This window comes from Vitis vinifera, chromosome 5 (assembly GCF_030704535.1).
Source record: "Vitis vinifera cultivar Pinot Noir 40024 chromosome 5, ASM3070453v1".
NCBI classification, from domain to species: Eukaryota; Viridiplantae; Streptophyta; class Magnoliopsida; order Vitales; family Vitaceae; genus Vitis; species Vitis vinifera.
This window is the reverse complement of record NC_081809.1, coordinates 24,125,296-24,144,656: the sequence shown is the minus strand read 5'-3', so window position 1 is coordinate 24,144,656 and position 19,361 is coordinate 24,125,296. Positions and strand designations below refer to the sequence as shown.

The 19,361-nt window shown below is 37.3% G+C and overlaps 1 protein-coding gene across 1 annotated transcript in view; it reads left to right on the top strand.

The window, feature by feature from the left end:
* LOC100243941 (cell division cycle 20.2, cofactor of APC complex) overlaps positions 1 to 19,361 on the top strand; it is a 29,712-nt gene that overhangs the window by 1,343 nt on the left and 9,008 nt on the right. Inside the window, exons 4-7 of the mRNA XM_059737153.1 lie at positions 157 to 426; positions 512 to 1,093; positions 1,180 to 2,065; positions 9,272 to 9,399. Of these exons, the coding sequence (XP_059593136.1) occupies positions 157 to 426; positions 512 to 1,093; positions 1,180 to 1,323 (996 nt within the window). The 3' untranslated portion in view covers positions 1,324 to 2,065; positions 9,272 to 9,399. The remainder of the gene's footprint in view (positions 1 to 156; positions 427 to 511; positions 1,094 to 1,179; positions 2,066 to 9,271; positions 9,400 to 19,361) is intronic.

Sequence of the window (19,361 nt, the reverse complement as noted above, 5' to 3'; positions counted from 1 at the left end):
TTGGACAAATTCAGATTAGGTCAATAAAATGGAGTTTATGATATTTACTGACTGATTCGATCTCTACTTGTTTTAGATATATGATTGTTAAGCTTTACTTTATCTGATTTTTTTTTTCCTTTTGTTATTGTTTTTTGATTTGATCGGATGCAACAGACTCCTGAGAGGACATTGGATGCTCCTAATATTATAGATGATTTTTGCTTGAACTTAATGGATTGGGGTAGCAGCAATGTCCTTGCACTTGCTCTTCAAAACACCGTATATTTGTGGGATGCTTCAAATGGTTCTGCCTCAGAGCTTGTCACTGTTGATGATGAGAATGGCCCTGTTACAAGTGTGAGTTGGGCTGCTGATGGACAATATATTGCCATTGGCTTGAACAGTTCTGATGTTCAGCTATGGGATTCTACAACTAATCGACTGGTATGTAATTTTTCTTTGTTTTAACCTTTGGAATGGTCTTTTGTTGATGATTTCCTAATACGGTGATGTTCTATCAATTCTGCAGCTGAGGACTCTGAGAGGTGGCCACCAATCACGAGTTGGTTCTCTAGATTGGAAAAACCACATCCTTACAACGGGGGGAATGGATGGTCAGATCATTAACAATGATGTGAGAGTGCACTCGCACATTGTGGCAACTTTTAGAGGACACCGGCAAGAGGTTTGTGGACTGAAATGGTCTACCTCTGGCCAACAGTTAGCGAGTGGAGGAAATGATAATTTACTCTACATATGGGATAGGTCGATGGCCTCTATGCATTCACGTTCTCAGTGGCTTCACAGGCTTGAGGATCACACTGCTGCAGTAAAAGCGCTTGCTTGGTGCCCTTTTCAGCGCAATTTGCTGGCGTCTGGAGGAGGTGGGAGTGATAGTTGCATAAAGTTTTGGAACACCCACACTGGTGCATGCTTGAACTCAGTGGACACTGGCTCACAAGTCTGTGCTCTGCTGTGGAACAAGAACGAGCGTGAGTTGCTTAGCTCCCACGGCTTTATGCAGAATCAAATGACCCTCTGGATGTATCCATCAATGGTGAAGATTGCTGAGCTTACTGGTCATACATCCAGAGTTCTTTTCATGGCTCAGGTAATAAAATGGACCTTAGTTTAGTGAATGTTTCTGAGTACCAAATCTTTATATGTTCTAATATTCTTGATCAACTCTTTTGGCAGAGTCCAGATGGACGTACAGTGGCAACTGCTGCAGGAGATGAGACTCTCAAGTTTTGGAATGCTTTTGGCACGCCAGAAGTGAAAAAAGCTTCACCAAAAGCAGAGCATCCTGGGCCATTTCCTCATATAAGGCGAATCCGTTAGGGTTTTGTTTGGGTATTAGGAAGTATCAGGGAAAGAAGAAAATATGTTTTTAAGCTCGATAAAATCTCTCCATATTCTTTCAACTTAAATTACCAATTTTCATCATATGAGATTTTGTTTCACATTTTTTTTATTGGAATTTTCTTTCACATTTTTCATCCAAGCCAAACACAAAAATGTGATTTTTCTTTTTTCCTTAGCACTTTCTTGAAATAGGAGGTTTCCCTAATTTTGATTTTTGAGTCTCTTTCTTTGTTCTCCTACTTTATTTCTAAATTAGGGTTTGTTAAACAAATTTTTTTAATTGATTTTTTTGTTTTATTTGTTTTCCTTTGATTTGTAATAGGGTTTTTGATTTTTGATACAATTGTTTTGATTTTTGAAACTGGGGGTGCATGGGTGGGGTGGGCTGATTCCCTAAATTTGATTTTGGAGTTTAGCGTTTTTCTTTTTCAATTTTATTTGTGAATTAGGGTTTTGATAAATAGATTTTTGTAACAAATAAAAAACAAATTTTTGGAATGGGGGCATTTTTTTTTTATGATATTTATTTGTTCTTGGTTTGATCTCCAAAACAATTGTTCTGATTTCTGAATAATCTTTCAGATTCTTTCCAAGAATGGGAAAATTGGCAGTGGAGCAGGAATGGCTGAGATAGTGAAGCCTTGCATAGACACATGAGAGTACTATATGGTCGTTCTCCAGAACTCTCTTGAAGTCCTCATCAACGATACTGATATCGGTAAGGTTACTCTTTCCATTCTTGATTTTTTTTTTATTGTTTTTATTGGATGAAATGGTGAGAGGGTCGGCTTTGTTGTTGTTGGTGTTGTTTGTTTTTACTTTTTTTTTCATTTGGTGGCTTCCACGGACGTGTGCATCGGTTCTTTCAGCAATCTCGAGGCCCTCCCAGGCCTCGTGCGAGAGAACAGAGACATTACCTTACGAAATATGTCATATTCTGATCCATTCATAATTTGTTTGATTGCTAAGAAAATGAGGATAACTAGGAAGAGAATGGAGGAAAATATTGTTATGGTCAACTAGTAAAAGACGAGGAAGGCTAGGGTTGAAAATGGGATTCAATTTACCAAAGGCACGAGACCCTTTTGTTATTATTATGGAGTTTTGAGAATTTTGGTTTGGAATTGTGTTTGGAAATGATCATAGCCAAGATGATAGTGTTGAGATAGATGAATGACAACATGAAAAATGAACGATTGAGAAATGGGTATGTGCATCTATGTTACATGGATGCAGGTACAGATATCGGGTTTTAGTGTGCTTCTAGCTAAGTATAGTGTTAGATTCCTTTACTTCCTAGATCTCAGGACATGAGAATATGGATAAAATGTGCTCTGATTTTTTCCATTCTATTTATTAGCTACTTTAGCTCAATTGAAGTTTGTATGGTTAGCTTAGTTTATCCAACATAATTTTAAGGATAGTTACCATGTGATTTCCCACCAAACTTGTATTGCAAAACACCAACAGCCCACCACCATTGCCATCAGCATTGTCCTAACACCTTTATCCCTATTGTTTTCACGAGGACTCTTACCCACTATAAGTTTTGGCGATTCATGGTATCTTCATCCACTGCCACAACCCCCCTCCAAAAGTCCCTAAGCTACTTGAACAACTCCCTATCCTAGAAATGCAATGACAACCCAACTACTCTCACACAAGCTTCTCTAGTATGAACTTCTTCCCCACAGTATCCCACCTCTGGGACTCCACTATCTAAAACAGAATTTTATTCTTTTACTTTCTCAACCCTGTTTAGGGACCAACTCTGCATCAGAAACTGCCTCAAATCCAAATAAGATAAGGGAGCTCCCTGACAAGGCCAAATGCATGCCCTCTTTGGTTTCAGCTATACACCCCACCTCTTCAACAAAATTAGATCTGGAGCTTGGTCTGAAAATCCCCCAGCCTACCCACTAAACAACATTGCAGCCCCCTTCATCATACTGCTCAACTCCTTCTCCCCTAACTGTATCCACACTGCAGTACCTACCTATATTGGGCCTTCCTCGCAAGCTCATCAAAGGACCCTCCCTTTTTGGTATCCTTCTAACTGCTCTCTGCAGAGGGGACCTTAGTAAAAGGGTCAGCTTCAGGGACAGGAAAGACCACCCACATTCTCCATAACTTGTTAGCTAGAATGACTCAACCCCCAAGAAACCCCCTGCCTTCTGAGAACCCCAAAGCGAACCTCCATGCCTCCACAAAGCAAACCGAGTACAGCTGATACTGCCCTGCTCATTACTATGGAGCAGCAGTCTGTAGACTCTGTACCACTTCCCCCTTCTTTCCATTCCTCTTTGGAAATGGCCTCTCAAACGAAAGACACCTTTCTCCAAATCTAATCCAACTAGAGAACCCATGTCCCCTTTCCAAGCTTAAGCTTCCACCCTACCTTTGACAACCTCTACTGAGATTTCAAAAGACTTCAACCTCAACCCTAAACCAGAATTTTCTGCTTTTCATCTTTCCTTCTTAAATTGTTTATTGCCTCCAATGATCAAGCACAGAGCACACACCAGAGGAATAGTTGGCTTTAGAACCATCTTGCCTAACAAGCCCTTATTGCCGAATGATATATCTCCTCAGCTTTTTATTTTTTCTTTGTTATGCACAAATATTTGGATATTTGAACCCTAGGCTTACCCCCTACCTGACAGTTCCTAGCACTTTACCATCTACATTATGACCAATTAGAGCTCACTGCAATGTCAGTTTCTAAATTCTTAATTGGCTCTTAAGCAAGAGGTTCAGGGTTAGCATAGTTGAACAAAGCTACTGCTTGTGAACTTGTTGATGGTGAATTTCTTTTGCTTCAAATTTCACTTATACTGAATTTTCTAAATTTAAAAATTGTCCCATTGGAGGATATTAAGAAAGTCTTTAATTATAGTAGTATGTATAAGATCTATCTGTTTTCAAAAAGAATATACATAATCATAGAACCAATGTAACCATGTTCATAGAAGGTAAAATGGTTACATGGTATATTATAAAACCAAAACTAGTTGATGAAGAGTATTGAGTTTCTGTTGCCTGTTGGTATAGGGCTTACAGGCAGAAAAAGTGTCATCTTTAGTTAGGTAATTCCAGCTCAGAGATTGAGCCTTCGGAATAAAACAGTTGGTTGGTTTTGAGCAAAAAAAATTCAACGTTGAACACAAGGCCAAATTCAGTGATGGATGTAGAAGCATACTTATATTATATTATTGGGAATATAGAGTCCATGCTAGTCTGAGCCAGAGGTTAAGTTTCAGTAACTAAGAAATCAAAGATGAAGTGCAACAGAAGGCACAACCTGAGTGCATGAGAAGTGTAAAGAAAACCCAGAGAAGAAGGAAAAAGAATAAAAACAGACAAATAGAACCCAACAAAAAAACCAATAAAAACAGTACTGATGAGGATCCGAGGCTTAACTGCCTTAGATTATCTATAAGATCCAAAAGACAACAAACTCCCTCTCATTAGTCTTGAGGGTGTTGACTGCACACAGCCCAAGTGAGTGAGGCCAATGCTGGCCTTTTACATGCTGGGAAGCGTTTGGGCACTCACTAGCCAAGCATTTGTCCCAGATCATTTGGTTTGAACACATGATTCAGAACACTCCTGAAGATTAAAGAAGCCTTGAGAAGAGTTAAATCTTGCATAATAAAAGTACAAATTAGTCTGCAATAGGAATGAGTGGATGGTTGAATTTCAAAACCTAAATTTACATTATATTGCATTTATATGAGCTAGATTCCCTAGAAACATGAGAGTGATATAGTAAATTGTGGTGTATTGTCAGTTAATTCGGGAAAAGTTAGTGCTTTCTGGATATTTATTTGTTCATTAATGAACCAGGATTTGTTGGGGAATCCATAATCCTCTCTCTTTAAGTCAGCCATGAACCCAAATGCTTATCGGAAACAAGAAAAAAAAAGGGTCATCTATGAACCAAAGCGAACTTCGATTATAGTTTTAAGCTATTGGAATGAAAAAGAACCTTACTGATTTTAATTTCTTAATTACTACCTGCATTATTAGTAAAAATTTATATTTTATCAATAGGTGTATGCATAGGTGTGATTCTTCAGAGTAGCCATTTTGCCCAACATTATTGGAGGTAGGGGACCTATCCAAAGTGCACTTCCTAGGGCCCTGTTTTGCCACTATATGCTTTGGGTTCACATTGAAATAAACTACTGATTAAGTTACTACAGCCAAAAATGAAAAAAATAAATAAAAAAAATTGGTTTTTGAACAAGCAAAGGAAAACCTCATAAAATCTACAATAATCATAATTTAATTGTATCTTACTACCTTTTATTATAATTACTAAATAAATAGTTAACAATCATAAAACTCGGAAGTTGATCTTTGTAACATTTCTTTATACTGCTTAAAATAAGGAAAATTATTTTCAGATGTTGAACACAATATATTATCCAATTATAAAACTAAAGGTAAAGATAGAAGGCCAAGGTTTTTATGAATGGAATTTTCAATCTAAGTTTCTACAATCTTTTTTTCTATCATTAAGAATGAAGAACCTGATATTATTTAGTATTATTAAAATCTCTCCAAAGTAAATATTGTAAAACTTTCTTAATAACTAATTGTATATAGAGCCTCTTGTTATTAAATTCCAGGCTTGCTTATCAAAAAAAAAAACGAATTGTATATAGAGGAATGTTTAGCAATTGAATGCATATATATATCTTGATAGACACAATTGAATGCATATATATGTGTGTGTGGTGTCTATGGAGAAAGAGATTCAGATGTACCTCCTTTTCCCCTACTTCAACCTCATGCTCCTCTGAGTTGCTTACAAGGACTTTAAGTTTGTCAAGGTCAAGGATGCCATTGATAGGAGATAAAGGTTGAATTGTTAGGTCATCATTAATCAGTAGTAATGTTTCCTTCTTAATGAATCCTCCTCCACGTGCTTCCTGACCAGAAAGTTTAGGGTTCAAAAAGCAAAGCTTTTCACCCCATGGATATAAGTAAACCATATTTTTCCTGAAGCAATCAGCACATCTACGGCTTTCATGGGTTATTGGGTCCTCATCTTTGAGTGGTAGCTGTTCATTCAAACTGAAATGCAGTGGAAGTTTAGGATTAAGAAGCAAATCCTTACTTTTGGTAGAATTGAAAAAATCCTCCATCTTCGAGCTTCCCACACTTTTATACAAGTTGTCTACACTCCCCAGGGAAGAATGTCCCCTTAACAGTCTTATTGTAGAACCAAGAGGCAATGTAAGAAAGCTAAGCACCAGGTTCATAAAGTCTTCTTTAGCTTCTAGGCATAAAACCCTCCTGCTGGATTTGTTGATAAGGAGCTTTACCTTCATCTTCCTAAACCTATTTTCAAGGTGATTGGGTCTGCTTAGTGGTTCAAAAGGTGCTGCATTTTCTGTATTCTCTTCATTCGATAAGAATGTATCTGTCATAGGAGTCTTGGATAGTAGTGAATGCTTGAGTAGATGCAAAACCTAGCTCAAGACAAACAACAAAAGGAACATATATAGTAAGGATTATAAGAGGACATGGTTGCTATCAAATCTCGTTTATTTTGGTGAAAATAAATTTTTTGGACTTAGTGATAATCAGAAACTCAATCATCCATAAATTAGAATATAATTAATGAAGAAAATGCTGAAAAATATTTAAAATAAGATTCCTCTGTGGTAGCTATTTTCAGCCTTTTTTCAAAAGGTGACAAAAAGAAGCCAGTCGATGTACCCTTTCTAGTAAATATTCATTTAGGTGGTGCATTCTAAAAGTACCTCTTCTTCATCGACTGTTACAGTCCTTACTTCAATGCCATTGCCGCTTTCCAATCTGAGTTTCCGAAACGCTGCAAGGCTATCTGACATGGAAACGGGTGTGATATGCAAATCATCTGTGATCATAAACATTCTTGATGTTCCTTTCATGAATGCCCCATTTCCATCTATGATCCCCTCTTGGTATTCTAGAAATACTTCCTTATCCATTTCTTGTCCACAACTACATTTAGAATTCTCAACCATACTAGACAAACAGTAAGCTTTCTTATTTGGAGTTTTAATAGGGCAGAACAGTTTTGAGCACATGTAGATTTTAGTAGGCTCTGTATCATCAATCTTCAGAACCAAGTTCTTACAATGAATGTCGTGAGCACTTCTGGGATTGAGCAACATGGTCTTGCATTCTTTTGATTGTAGAAATTGTTCATCAAGAGCCTCAACGTTATAAGTAATCCATGCATCCCACACCTGATTTCTTGTCAGCCAATCTTAGAATAGTTCCCATTGGCAAGGTGAGAAAACTGAAGAGAACATCTACAAAATCTATATCAGATTCTGCAAATAAAACTTGGTTCTTTTCCTTGTCAATTGCTATCTTGAGACTAATCTGTTTAGGAGTCTCTCTTGCCCGATGAAGCCTTGGATTGGAGCTTATGCAACTGAAATGATGCCAGAACCAGAATAAGAAAGGGCCAATCCATTCACAAAGCTTGGATGGGCAGACTAGTGGTTGCCTGATGATTGATTCAATCCAAACACGATTGAACTAGAAAATCCCAAACCAGTTTGTGCAGAAGACAAAATGTGACTATGAGAAAGGTCACGATCAGGTGCTTAGTAATTAGGGAGAACAGAAGATGTAAAATGAAACCACAAAACCAAATTATTATCTGAGCTGAACCAACAATAATAACGTTCAGAATAACATATAAAAATATCATGAGGAATGGAAAAAGATAAAGGAAGGGTTTAAAAATTTCGAAGACGAACATCAAAATTATCATCATTCTGAAGTTTCTGAAAATCACCCACCAATGTGAGCTCATGAGAGATGTACCAAAAAATGAAATAATTAATAAACGATGATTTTTATTTGATTTTGGTGCTTAGGTTAGAAATCGGAAGAAGTCAAGAGTTATAATATATATATATATATATATATATATATATTTATATAATACATATTTCTTTAGGGTTTATATAGTTTTCGTTTGGAGTTTTGGTTGCTTTCTTGAAGAAGTCATCAATGATATAAGTTTGACTTTATAGCCTTGTGATCTGTCTTGAAGAAGTCAGGAGCATTGGATTACCAAAAAAGCATTAAACTGCAAAGAAATGATGTAGTTTGACTCAGACTTTAGAGCTTCAGGTTGCTTTTCAGAAGAATCATATATAGGGTGATGATCCTTCACAATGGCTGTTGATGGGTTTGGCCTTTTTATCTTGAAACTCAATTTCGTGTTGTCAATTACTTTTTATTTATTGCCATACCAAAGGGGTTGACTACATTGTGATGTTCCTGCAGTGTTGATCATCCTGTAAAGATCTTTGTTTTTATATTTTTAATTTTACCACTTTGAATCTAATAGCCTTCCAAGGGAAGAAAGATCATCTTATCAGATGGGATGTTGTTTGTAGGCCAAAGGAGTTGGGAGGTTTAGGTTTCGAGAAGACTTCTTTGAGAAATATTGCTCTCTTAGGGAAATGGCTCTGGAGGTTCCCTAGAGAAAGAAAAGGTCTTTGGCATAAGGTTATTGCAAGTATTTATAGAACACATCCTAATGGATGGGATGCCAACATGGTGGTTAGATGGTCACATAGATGTCCTTGGAAGGCTATTGCTCAAGTTTTCTAGGATTTCTCCCCTTTTATCCGCCTAGTGGTGGGGAATGGGGAGAGAATTCGTTTTTGGGAAGATCTTTGGTGGGGTAACCAAACTTTGTGCTCTCAATTTGCTAGTCTTTATAGAGTTATTTCTTTTTCAATTACATTTCTTAATTAGGGTTTTGATAAATAGATTTCTGTAACAAATAAAAAACAAATTTATGGAATGAGGGCATTTTGTTTTTATGATATTCATTTGTTCTTGGTTTGATCTCCAAAACAATTATTCTGATTTTTGAATAATCTTTCTGATTCTTTCCAAGAATGGGAAAATTGGCAATGGAGAAGGAACAGGTTGAGATAGTGAAGCCTTGCGTAGACACATGAGAGTAAAGAATAGTCGTTCTCCAGAACTCTCTTGAAGTCCTCCTCAGCAACGATACTGATATTGGTAAGGTTACTCTTTCCATTTTTTATTTTTTATTTTATTGTTTTTATTGGATGAAATGGTGAGAGAATCGGCTTTGTTGTTGTTGGTGTTGTTTGTTTTAACTTTTTTTCATTTGGTGGCTTCCACGGATGTGAGCATCGGTTCCTTCAGCGATCTCGAGGGCCTCCCAGGCCTCATGTGAGAGAGCAGGGACATTACCTTAGGAAATATTTCATATTATGATCCATTCATAATCTGTTTGGTTGCTAAGAAAAAGGTAAGAAAGGAAAAATTATAAACTGCCTCTCCTCCCCTGTTTCCTCAAAAGGTAGGATTTTGTTTGTTTAGCATCATCATCCTTACTTTTCATTGCATTCTTCTGCACAACATTTTGAAATTATTCTTTTGCTTTTCAAGTAAAGCAGCCTTATATAGTTCTACTCTAGGCTCATAGCTTTATATAAAAGCTGAAGTTGTTTTCAAAACCCTTTGTTGGGCCTTAATTCATTGAGACTTATTCATCCTTCTTTCCCCATTCAACAATGGATATTTTTAGTTAAAATGGCTACAAGATTATTAGGAGGATAATATTTCTCCCAATTATTTTTACCAACAAAGCTCTTGTTGCTTCAAGGCCTTTGAAAGTGGGGGCAGCAGGTTCATGATAGTAATATATCAGTGTTTCTTTGCCAAGTTTCCCGTTCCACCTTCTAGACATTCTTAATGTACTCGAGTTGACAACACCAACAATGGAGGTAGTTATGAGTGAGAAGTGAGAATGATTAAGAAACTTGCTTTTAGTATGATGCAACTAGCAGTGTGAATTGACATCTTTTATGGTGTGTATTCTACATTTTAAGAGCATGTTGGATGTTAGCTAGAAAATGAATATCATGGTTGTGTATTTCATAAATTTTAATAGCACATTTCAAAGAAGATAATGCATCTTTTTAGAAAGCTATACTCCAAGCCCCCAGGCGACTTTTGGAGAATAAAAGGTTTCGATTGGTCTCTCATATCAGGAGAGAGTGTTGCTTGGCTGGACTGCCCCTTCTCAGAAGAGGAAGTACATTTTTCCGTTTTTCAGTTGGATAACGAAAAAGCCCTCAAGCTGGATGGTTTCACCATTGCAATGTGTTAGAAGTGTTGGGATGTGATAAATGAGGAAGTACAAGGCAAGGAGCTTTCGAAAGAATGACTCCACCTACATAAGACCCCAATCATTGAGCTGCCTAGAAAAACAGGAACTCAAATCACCCCATTCCCTCACTTGCCCCTCATGTGTATGCTACCCAACTATCTTTGTTTGAAGCTATAAACTTAGGAAGGCTTCTTCCAAGGGTAAATTGTTGCACCAAATATCTTTTCAAAATTTTATCCTTTTCTCATTCCTAACTATGAAACAAAACCTGCTTTTAATACCCTCCCACCCTTTCTTAATAGCTTTCCATGCCCCCACTCCATAACCTTCCCTCACCCACCTTGAACACCCCACATCCCCCCCCCCCCCCTTCAGCAGGAGTGGGAAAGGAGTGATTGCAGCCAAGACTATCCAGGTACACTTCTTGTTACTCTCGGTGTTCTTACCCATATTCAATTCCTCCATTTGGCCGTTTCTGAATGTTTAGATTTTGCCATTTGGTGTGGACGTTAAGGGCCACAAGTTGTCCTGTTGAGATTGGTCGTTTACTTCTTTACCCTATTTTGATTTTGATTCTTTAATGTGTCATTGATGTTTTCTGAAATTTATGACTCCATGCCTGAATTTGATCATGCTCTGTTTTCATTTAAATCCTATTCTGCATTGTTCCCTCTATTCTTAGCCCATGGATTAATATTTGAAGTGGATCTATTTATGTTTACTGATTGACATCTTCTGCTCTTTCCTTCTCCAAGTTTTACTTCGCTTTTATTTGTTCTTTATTCCTTTTCCTGCACGGTGTTCGAATCTTTGTCTTTGTATTTGGGTGTACATTGGGGAATGATGGAAGTGTTGATATGAGGGATGAAGTGTGCAGCAATCTCAGTATGTTCGGTGTTTCTGGTGATTCTACTTTTATGTCTCCGTGAATTCCACTACAACCTATCTAATTTTCTAAGGATTTTTTTGTGTTAATGGATGAAAGCTCAAATATTGGATAGTTGATTCCGAGGTATTGTAGTGAACTGGGGAAACTGGAGGTAGCGTCCTAGACTTACTTCTGGGATACACCCATGGATTATGATGACAATGATTTTCAAAGCCAAAATCTTTGGTTAGCTGGTGAAGGGAGTGCCAAATTTCCTCCTGTTTTAGGGCCATATGCTCTTCCCAAGTTTGATTTTGATGACAGCCTCCAGGGGCATCTAAGGTTTGATAGTTTGGTTGAAACTGAGGTTTTTTCTTGGCATTGAAAGTGAAGAAGACAACCAGTGGATTGAGGATTTCTCTCAGGGAAGTAGTGGGATAGAGTTTAGTTCAAGTGCTGCAGAATCTTGCTCTATTTCCAGGCGGACCAATGTTTGGTCTGAGGCCACATCCTCGGAATCTGTTGAAATGCTATTAAAATCTGTTGGGGAGGAAGAAATTATTCCAGGTCAAACTACTGTCAAGGACTCAGGTGCCTGTGATGAGTTGGGAAGCATAACCAAGCAAATGGAGCATAATCTGAAACCAGATAATAGCAATCTTTCTAACATGGGTAATGTTATAGATTCAGGACCTACAATATGCCCAGATGAGTTTCTGGGAAGTTTTTCTGTTCTAAACGATGCAGGAAAAGAACTACCTCAGATTGAGGATACGTCACAAACTCATGAAAGTGACTCATTGGCTTACAGAAGTTCAACTGACTTACCTGTCACTGAGGGAAATATGTTAATTGAAAGCAAAGATGATGATGCAAATCAAAGGGAAATTGATACTTTGGTTAATGAATCCCTGAATAACAATACTCAGGACGATTTTTCTGCTTCTGGGATGCAAGTTGATAATATAATCACCTCTATGCATGATGTCATCACAAGTGCTGAGGAGTTGAACAATCAAAAGGCTCCTCCAGATCATATAAATGATATTAGTCATGGTAGTGGAGATGCCTTATCAAAAGATAATGATGTGGATGGAGAGGAGCACAATGTTTTGAGCAAGGAGGACCAAATGAATGATAAAGTTCTGGAGGGAAATTTAGTTGACAGTGGTGCTGGTAACTTGGAGCTCCCTCTCTATTTGGACTCCGAAGAATCTAGGGGAGAAGGAAATGCTGTTGAAACTTGTACTAGTAATGTGGAGGGACCTTCTAGTATGATCGTGAAGGGTGATTCTGAACTGAATGTTGTGGAAGGATGCAGCGAGGGTGTAAAGGAATCTGTTCAGGAGAGCAAATGTGAAGAATTGGTCTTGTCAAAAGACACAGAAATGGTTAATCAATTTACAGGTAATATGCATGGGGGCTCACCCATTGCTTCAAAAGGTGAGAGTAGTTTTTCAGGGCATGCTGTTGAGGTCAGCAACAGAAATGCAGAAAATTGTGCCATATTAGAGCAGAAGATAGATTCTCATGTGCAGCTGACTTATGGAAAGAGCAGTTTTGTGAAGAAAAAGGATGATTTGTTGGAAAGTGGGAACCAATTGAATAGTGAGATTTCAACCAGTCACTTGGACACGTCTCTGTTATCTGAGGAAACCAATAAACTTTCTGAAGGTAATTGTGATGGAAGTGGAAGCCATCACGAGGGAGATATTTCTAGTAAGCTTGGGGTATCTTCTTCAGCTGAATTTCATGGGGAATCACATACAACTGAAAATGTAAACTGTGCAATTGGAGTTCATGGAGAAGATATAAATGCTGGAGACTGTGTTCCAATTTCCACTCCATCCGAGTCTACTCAAATACACATTTAAAATGCAGTCTCCAGGCAGAGTGGTATTCATAACTTTGATTCAGTTGTTCCTGTTGTTGAGGAGGGGAATGTGAAGTTGAGTACTGATTTGAGTAATATGGAACATGAGATTGGTGGATCCTTGCCTATTGGCGAATGCAGCAGAGAAACTGGGGATGGTAGTGCTAGCTTTGGATTGATTGTTGTGGCAGTGGATTTTTCTTCTGAACATGATACGGTGGCTTTTATATTAGATGAAGGCGAAGTAGAAGAATTAACTTTGTTGTTGTTTGAAAAGGTGAAGAAGTAGATAATTACAGGAGCCTGAACTTTTTCTGGAAGTGTTACTCAGGATAAGAAGCTGTCCTATTTCCAACTATATTCATCAGTAGAAATAATGAAGCATCTAATTACCTGTAGAAATGCACCACTGTTTATAGGCATTCTGAATACGGTATGCAGTTGAGTTGATAATTCATCATCTGATAGCACTATTCTCAAAAGTCCTATAAACCGAGCAGCATCAAAGGCAATGTTGACCCAAATGATTAGGCTCATATTCAGGACAGAATTTGATCCAGACTGTACTTCCTCTGGTTCTGCTGCAAATAAGGAAGCCACTTTAGCAGAAAGGACTAGTAATGCACTTTCTCTCAGTATTGATACATCAGAGTCTGAATTTGGTGATGTTCCCAATCGTTTTATAGCAATGAGACCTCCTTACTCATGGCAAACTCAGCTCTATCAAACATCTCTGTCCTGGGGTGTGACAGACGACCAGATGTCACTTTCCTATGGTCTGAAAGCAAATAAAGAAGCTGATTTTCTGGACTGCACAAGGACCTTTTGGCTCTGATTTTTCGTTAGGTGCCACTTCTTGCCACAATGGGAGATATCCAGAATGGTTTTAATGCAACCCAAGCTAGTCCTTGTGGAGGGTCAAGCAATGTTGATGGCCATATAATACAGAATAGTTCTTCCCATACTGATAATAATCTAGAGAAAGCAGAAAAACCATTCTCAGAAAAGGGTCTTCATTCTGAATTTGGGAGAAAGCCATTTGTGTTTAATGAGAATCCTTGCAGCCAATAATGGAAATGGCTATTGATAACTGGCTTTTGAGGCAAATTCAATTACTCAGTCAAGGGGGAGAAGTTGCTCAAGGAATTCTGTAGGTCCAAGATTTTCTCTGGCCAGATGGCATTTCCTTCATAAAATTGGGAACTACCAAAAACGGTACTGATGACTCTAAATCTATTGGAACCCTTGAACCAAGTAGCTACCAGTGGCAGTAAGGTCTTTGAACCCGGGCCTTTTGAGCTACAACTTGGGGCACCGTGTAGCGCTAGAGACGTCAAGAAAAGCATCTTTAATGGAGCCTTGCTGCCATCAAGTCGGTTTTAATGACGACATCAACAACGCTAGATAGAGTTGAGAGCTCTGTTTGAATACAGTGGTATCCAGGATCAGAAACTGACGCTCTTGCCACAATTACATCTTTGATTAATGGAAGTGAGCATCAATCAGAGAGCTCCCTTATGCAGGCTGCAGATAACTGGTTAAGACTGCTGAAGAGGTAAAAGATGGAGCTCATGATGAGCAGGAAAACATAGAAACTAAGCTACAGAAGAATCCAGAAGTGAACTGTGAGAAAATAGATGAATCAGTTGAACTTCTGAGCAAAGACTTGAAACTCCAGAATGAGTGGCAGTAAGGGAATCAGATCTGGAACTGGGTTTTAATTGCTTCACCACAATTTCCTGCTAGCAATGCAAGTTGTGATTCTGGGAAGCTAGAGTTGGGTTGGAATGCCTTTACTGATCAAAATTATACACTCAAACCCAATGAACATGGACTCTGAAATGAATACGGTCAGTTCTTTTCCAGTCATGTCTGCAATGCACAGAGGTCTCTTCACACAACCACCAGCAATGCAGTCACAGCCAGACCCCCAAGCCTCATTCCGACATGGCCACTCTGGTGCACACTACCCTATTCCTTCTGCACCCCTCTTGTTTTCCCCGTGATTTTACATGTTTTGAATTATGTTTTCAAAATCACCTTCATCCAAATAACTCGGATTTTAAAGAATCATCTTCGGACTTTCTTTAGGCAATAGAATCCAGATTTCAATAATCTTTTGTTGCCATTTTTCCTTTTGGCGTGCATTTCCACTATTTCCTTTGACTTTCAACCATCTTCTTGATTTTCTCGATTTTCCACAAGCATGAACAAACTTCATGATTCCAAACATCCTTGTGTAAGGCGCCTTCTATCAGGTACTGGGTTACTGTATCCTTCACGATCCTCTACATCCTTATGTAAAGCACCTTCCAGGTACTGGGTTACTGCATCCTTCCTGATTCTTTTGTTCCAAACACGACCTACACCTGATGAATTTCAGCTATTCCTCGAGCTACTTGTTATAGTTGCAGTATCAAATGTTTCATTACAATTCTGAGATGTCATCTTCTGTTTCTTTGTTAATTTTACAAGATGATTCTCTAGGTTGGTTCAGTTCATCAACTAAGAATATTGTCTTCTTCTCAATTTGCAATATGTATATAGGCAAAAAGGGTTGGATGAGCAATGAGAGGAGCGTAGCCCGAACTTGAGGAGATGACATCTGTGTGTGGTCTATATTTTTTTTAGATAGATCTCCTTATATGGTGGAGTAGTTCATTGTGGCTTTTGATTAGATTTTTGTATTTGTGAGGAGGATTCCTTGTTCTTCTCTTGAAATCTTCATAATTAATATATCTTTTGTTTCTGATATAAAGAAAACTAAGAATATTATACTATTTTTGTGCATAAATATACGTTAAAAATAAAAAATAAAAGGGCCAAAAACAAAAAACTATCTTTCATAATTGAATTCACATTCAACCCCTTATCATCGAGAACCCAAAAACCTTATTAGATATTAAGCGGGTCAAAACTGGATTATCTTCAATAACCCTAATAGTTGATCCCTATTTGTAATATTTTTTTTATCTCGTCATATGGAAATGTGGTATAAATGAAGCTAACAATCAACAAAATTGTAGTAACTCATTGAAATGACAATCAGAGTTCTAACAAAGATCCCATAAATTTATAGCTCAAACACTTTGTGAATTTTTTGACTTTTAACTTGCATTTCAGAGCAACTTGAAGGAGAAGGATATAAAGATTTAGAGCAGGAAAAGTGATCCAAGATCTTGAACAACTTGTTTTGAAAATAATTGATAATCAAATGTGTTTTTGTCATTTTTGCTTCTTAAAAATATGAAACTATTCAAGATCTTTTGATGTCGCTGTCCCCAATCCCCCATGCGCATGTTGTCCCACTCTCAATTTTATCCTCGATATTTCGCTTTGCTGCTAATATATTGATGATTTTGCAGATTTTTCGCCCAATTGATTATTGGTGGCCGATTTCATTTCGGCCATCACCTATAACCGATTTTTCACTGATAGTTTGGCGATAAATTCCGATTTTTCAAACACTATGTATATGTCTAATTTATTATTTATTTCATAAACAATAATATGCGCTCGAATAGTTGTATTAAACTTGCAATTGTTAAATACTAAGGGTCTGTTTGGCAATATTTTCAAAAAACAATATTTTAATAAAATAGTTTCCAATTGTTTCCCAAGAAAAATTCTTTGTCAAGGAATTATCCACTTATGTATAACATAAAAGTTCAACATTTTTTCATAAACAAGAATATGTGCTCGAATAGTAGTATTTATTTCAACATTTTTTTGTCTCTGCTATAGATGCAAAATATTTGGATGTTTGAACTCTAGATTTACTCCAACCCTAGACCTTACCATCAAAATCAAGACAAATTAGAGGTCATATTCTGCAATGACAATATGTAAAATGCTTAATTGGGTTTTAAGGTGATGACCTTTAGATTTCCAGCATTATGTAAGAGGTTTTTATTTTTGGGTGTTATATAATGCTATGAGAGATCAATGAAGATAAAAGAAAAAGATAAATCCTTGGTAATCATCCCTTGGGTTTCTTATAGAACCACATTTAGGAAGAAAACAATGAAACCACCTACCATTGTCTTTCATTTTTGTGAATAAATCCCAGGGTTTTATTCCTCATCAGTAGAGCAAGGTCCTCAAGGTGGAACCGGGAACCTAGTTAAAGAGAGTTGTTGCTGGTGAATTTGTAGACATTGAATTTCTTTTGGATCAAATTTCACATTTTGCTAAAATTTTTCCTTCAGAGGAGACTAAATGATAGTCTTTAAGAATAATAGCTTGTAAAATGGTTCTCTGAATCGTGAAAGACCATACATCTTATCAAGCCAATGAAGTCTTTTGTATCGGAGGTAAAGTGTATGCAATATATAATAAAATAAAATAAAATAAACTGTTTAATTTTAAAATATGGAGTTTTTATTGGTCCTGGGCTTATCATCTAAACCTTGTCATCTTGAGTCAAGCAATTCCTGCTCAGCCCAAACACAGAACAACACAACTTATTTGGTTTATGGACAAAAAATTATTTAACATATAGAGTTACTAAGCCAATGAGTGAAGGATGTATAAGGTATAACATAAATTACTGTAGACCCTCTATTTTGTCCCTTTAGTACATTTTTTTTTTTTTAAGTTCACTGCCAATGCTCCACAGTAGTTCTTTGATGACCCAATACTACTCATGTAGCTTATCTTTTCTGAGCCACTTTGGAGACTTTTGTTGAGGGGTTTATCCGACTCCACATTATGACCTTGGCTACCCTTCAAGTTTAGATTAGGCTTCACTTAGGTGCACTTTAGGTTAGATTTAGTTAGGCCCACCTAGTCCCACCCTAGGCCCGTATAGGTATACCCGGCCCATTAGGCACTACCTTAGGCCCATTTAGACACCTTAGGCCCGTCTAGGTTCACTTAGGCACACTTGACTCATTAGACATTCTTAGCGTGACTTGTATGGTTGCATGGCTCATTTATCTCATTTACTTATTTATTTATTTTTGTTTTTATTATTATTATCAATCACTTTTATTTAATCAGTTGTTATATTATTTATTTATTTATTTTTATTGTTATAAATCACTTTTATTTATTTAGTTATTTAGTTATTTAGTTATTTTTATTATTATTTTGTTCATTATCTTGTTATTTATTCATTTATCTATGATTATTATTTTATCATTCTTCGATTTATTTATTATTTTATTTATCATTTATTTAATTTAATAATTTGAAGTTTTTATAGAAAAATCTACCAATGGAGAAGTTTTTGGAAAATGTAGGACTCTTTACGTGATAGGCATGAATTGGTTTTTTTTTTTTTTGAAATTTAAAAGGAATTTTTTGGCCGATGAGGCAGAGAAGGAGGAAGACTCCTCAGGTAGAAGGGCTGCCAATTGCTACAAAAAGCACGGGCAGATGGGTTTGTCAGGAGGCTAAAAGATATAGGAGAAGTTTTCAAAGCAAGGACTTTCAGCACATATTGAAGGGGAACAAAGAGAGAGAGGGAAACAGGAAAGCGAGGGCCATGAGGAGCAGAGAAGGAGAATAGAGGGGACCTTTCATTTTGCATCTTCTTAGAGTTCTCAGCTGTTCCACGGGTAATTTTAGATATCATACAGACCATGGTCCATGCTGCTCACCCAATGGGTGTACTTGTCAACATAATGAGTGTTCTTTCTGTTTTCCACCCAGACGCCCATTCTATTCTTGCAAGGTGGGATCTTTATCAGTCAAAACAGGTGAGAGATAAACAAACAACATGCATGCTTGGGAAGACACCCACAATGGCATCCACAGCTCAGTCAGGAAACCATGCATTATCTATCTGGTTTGCCCCTATTTCCTTGGCTGTAGGTTTGGTTTCCTCAGTCCGTATTGGTCTTCCTTTCAAGTTTTATCAATTCTGAATCCCCAGATCTGGCATCCTTTGATAGTCCAGATGTACAGAGCATCATGAAATGCATTCGCTGTCATTCATTCATTGTCTAAAAGTTGGTGACAGTGAGTGAGAAACTAGAGATGAATTAGCCACCTGTACACTGGAACTGCATCGGGCTTTATTTTTGCCTATGCAAATGGTTCTAGGACACAAGCAGCATTACCATAGTCAAACAATAGTTTGCAGAGGAGAGCCGGAA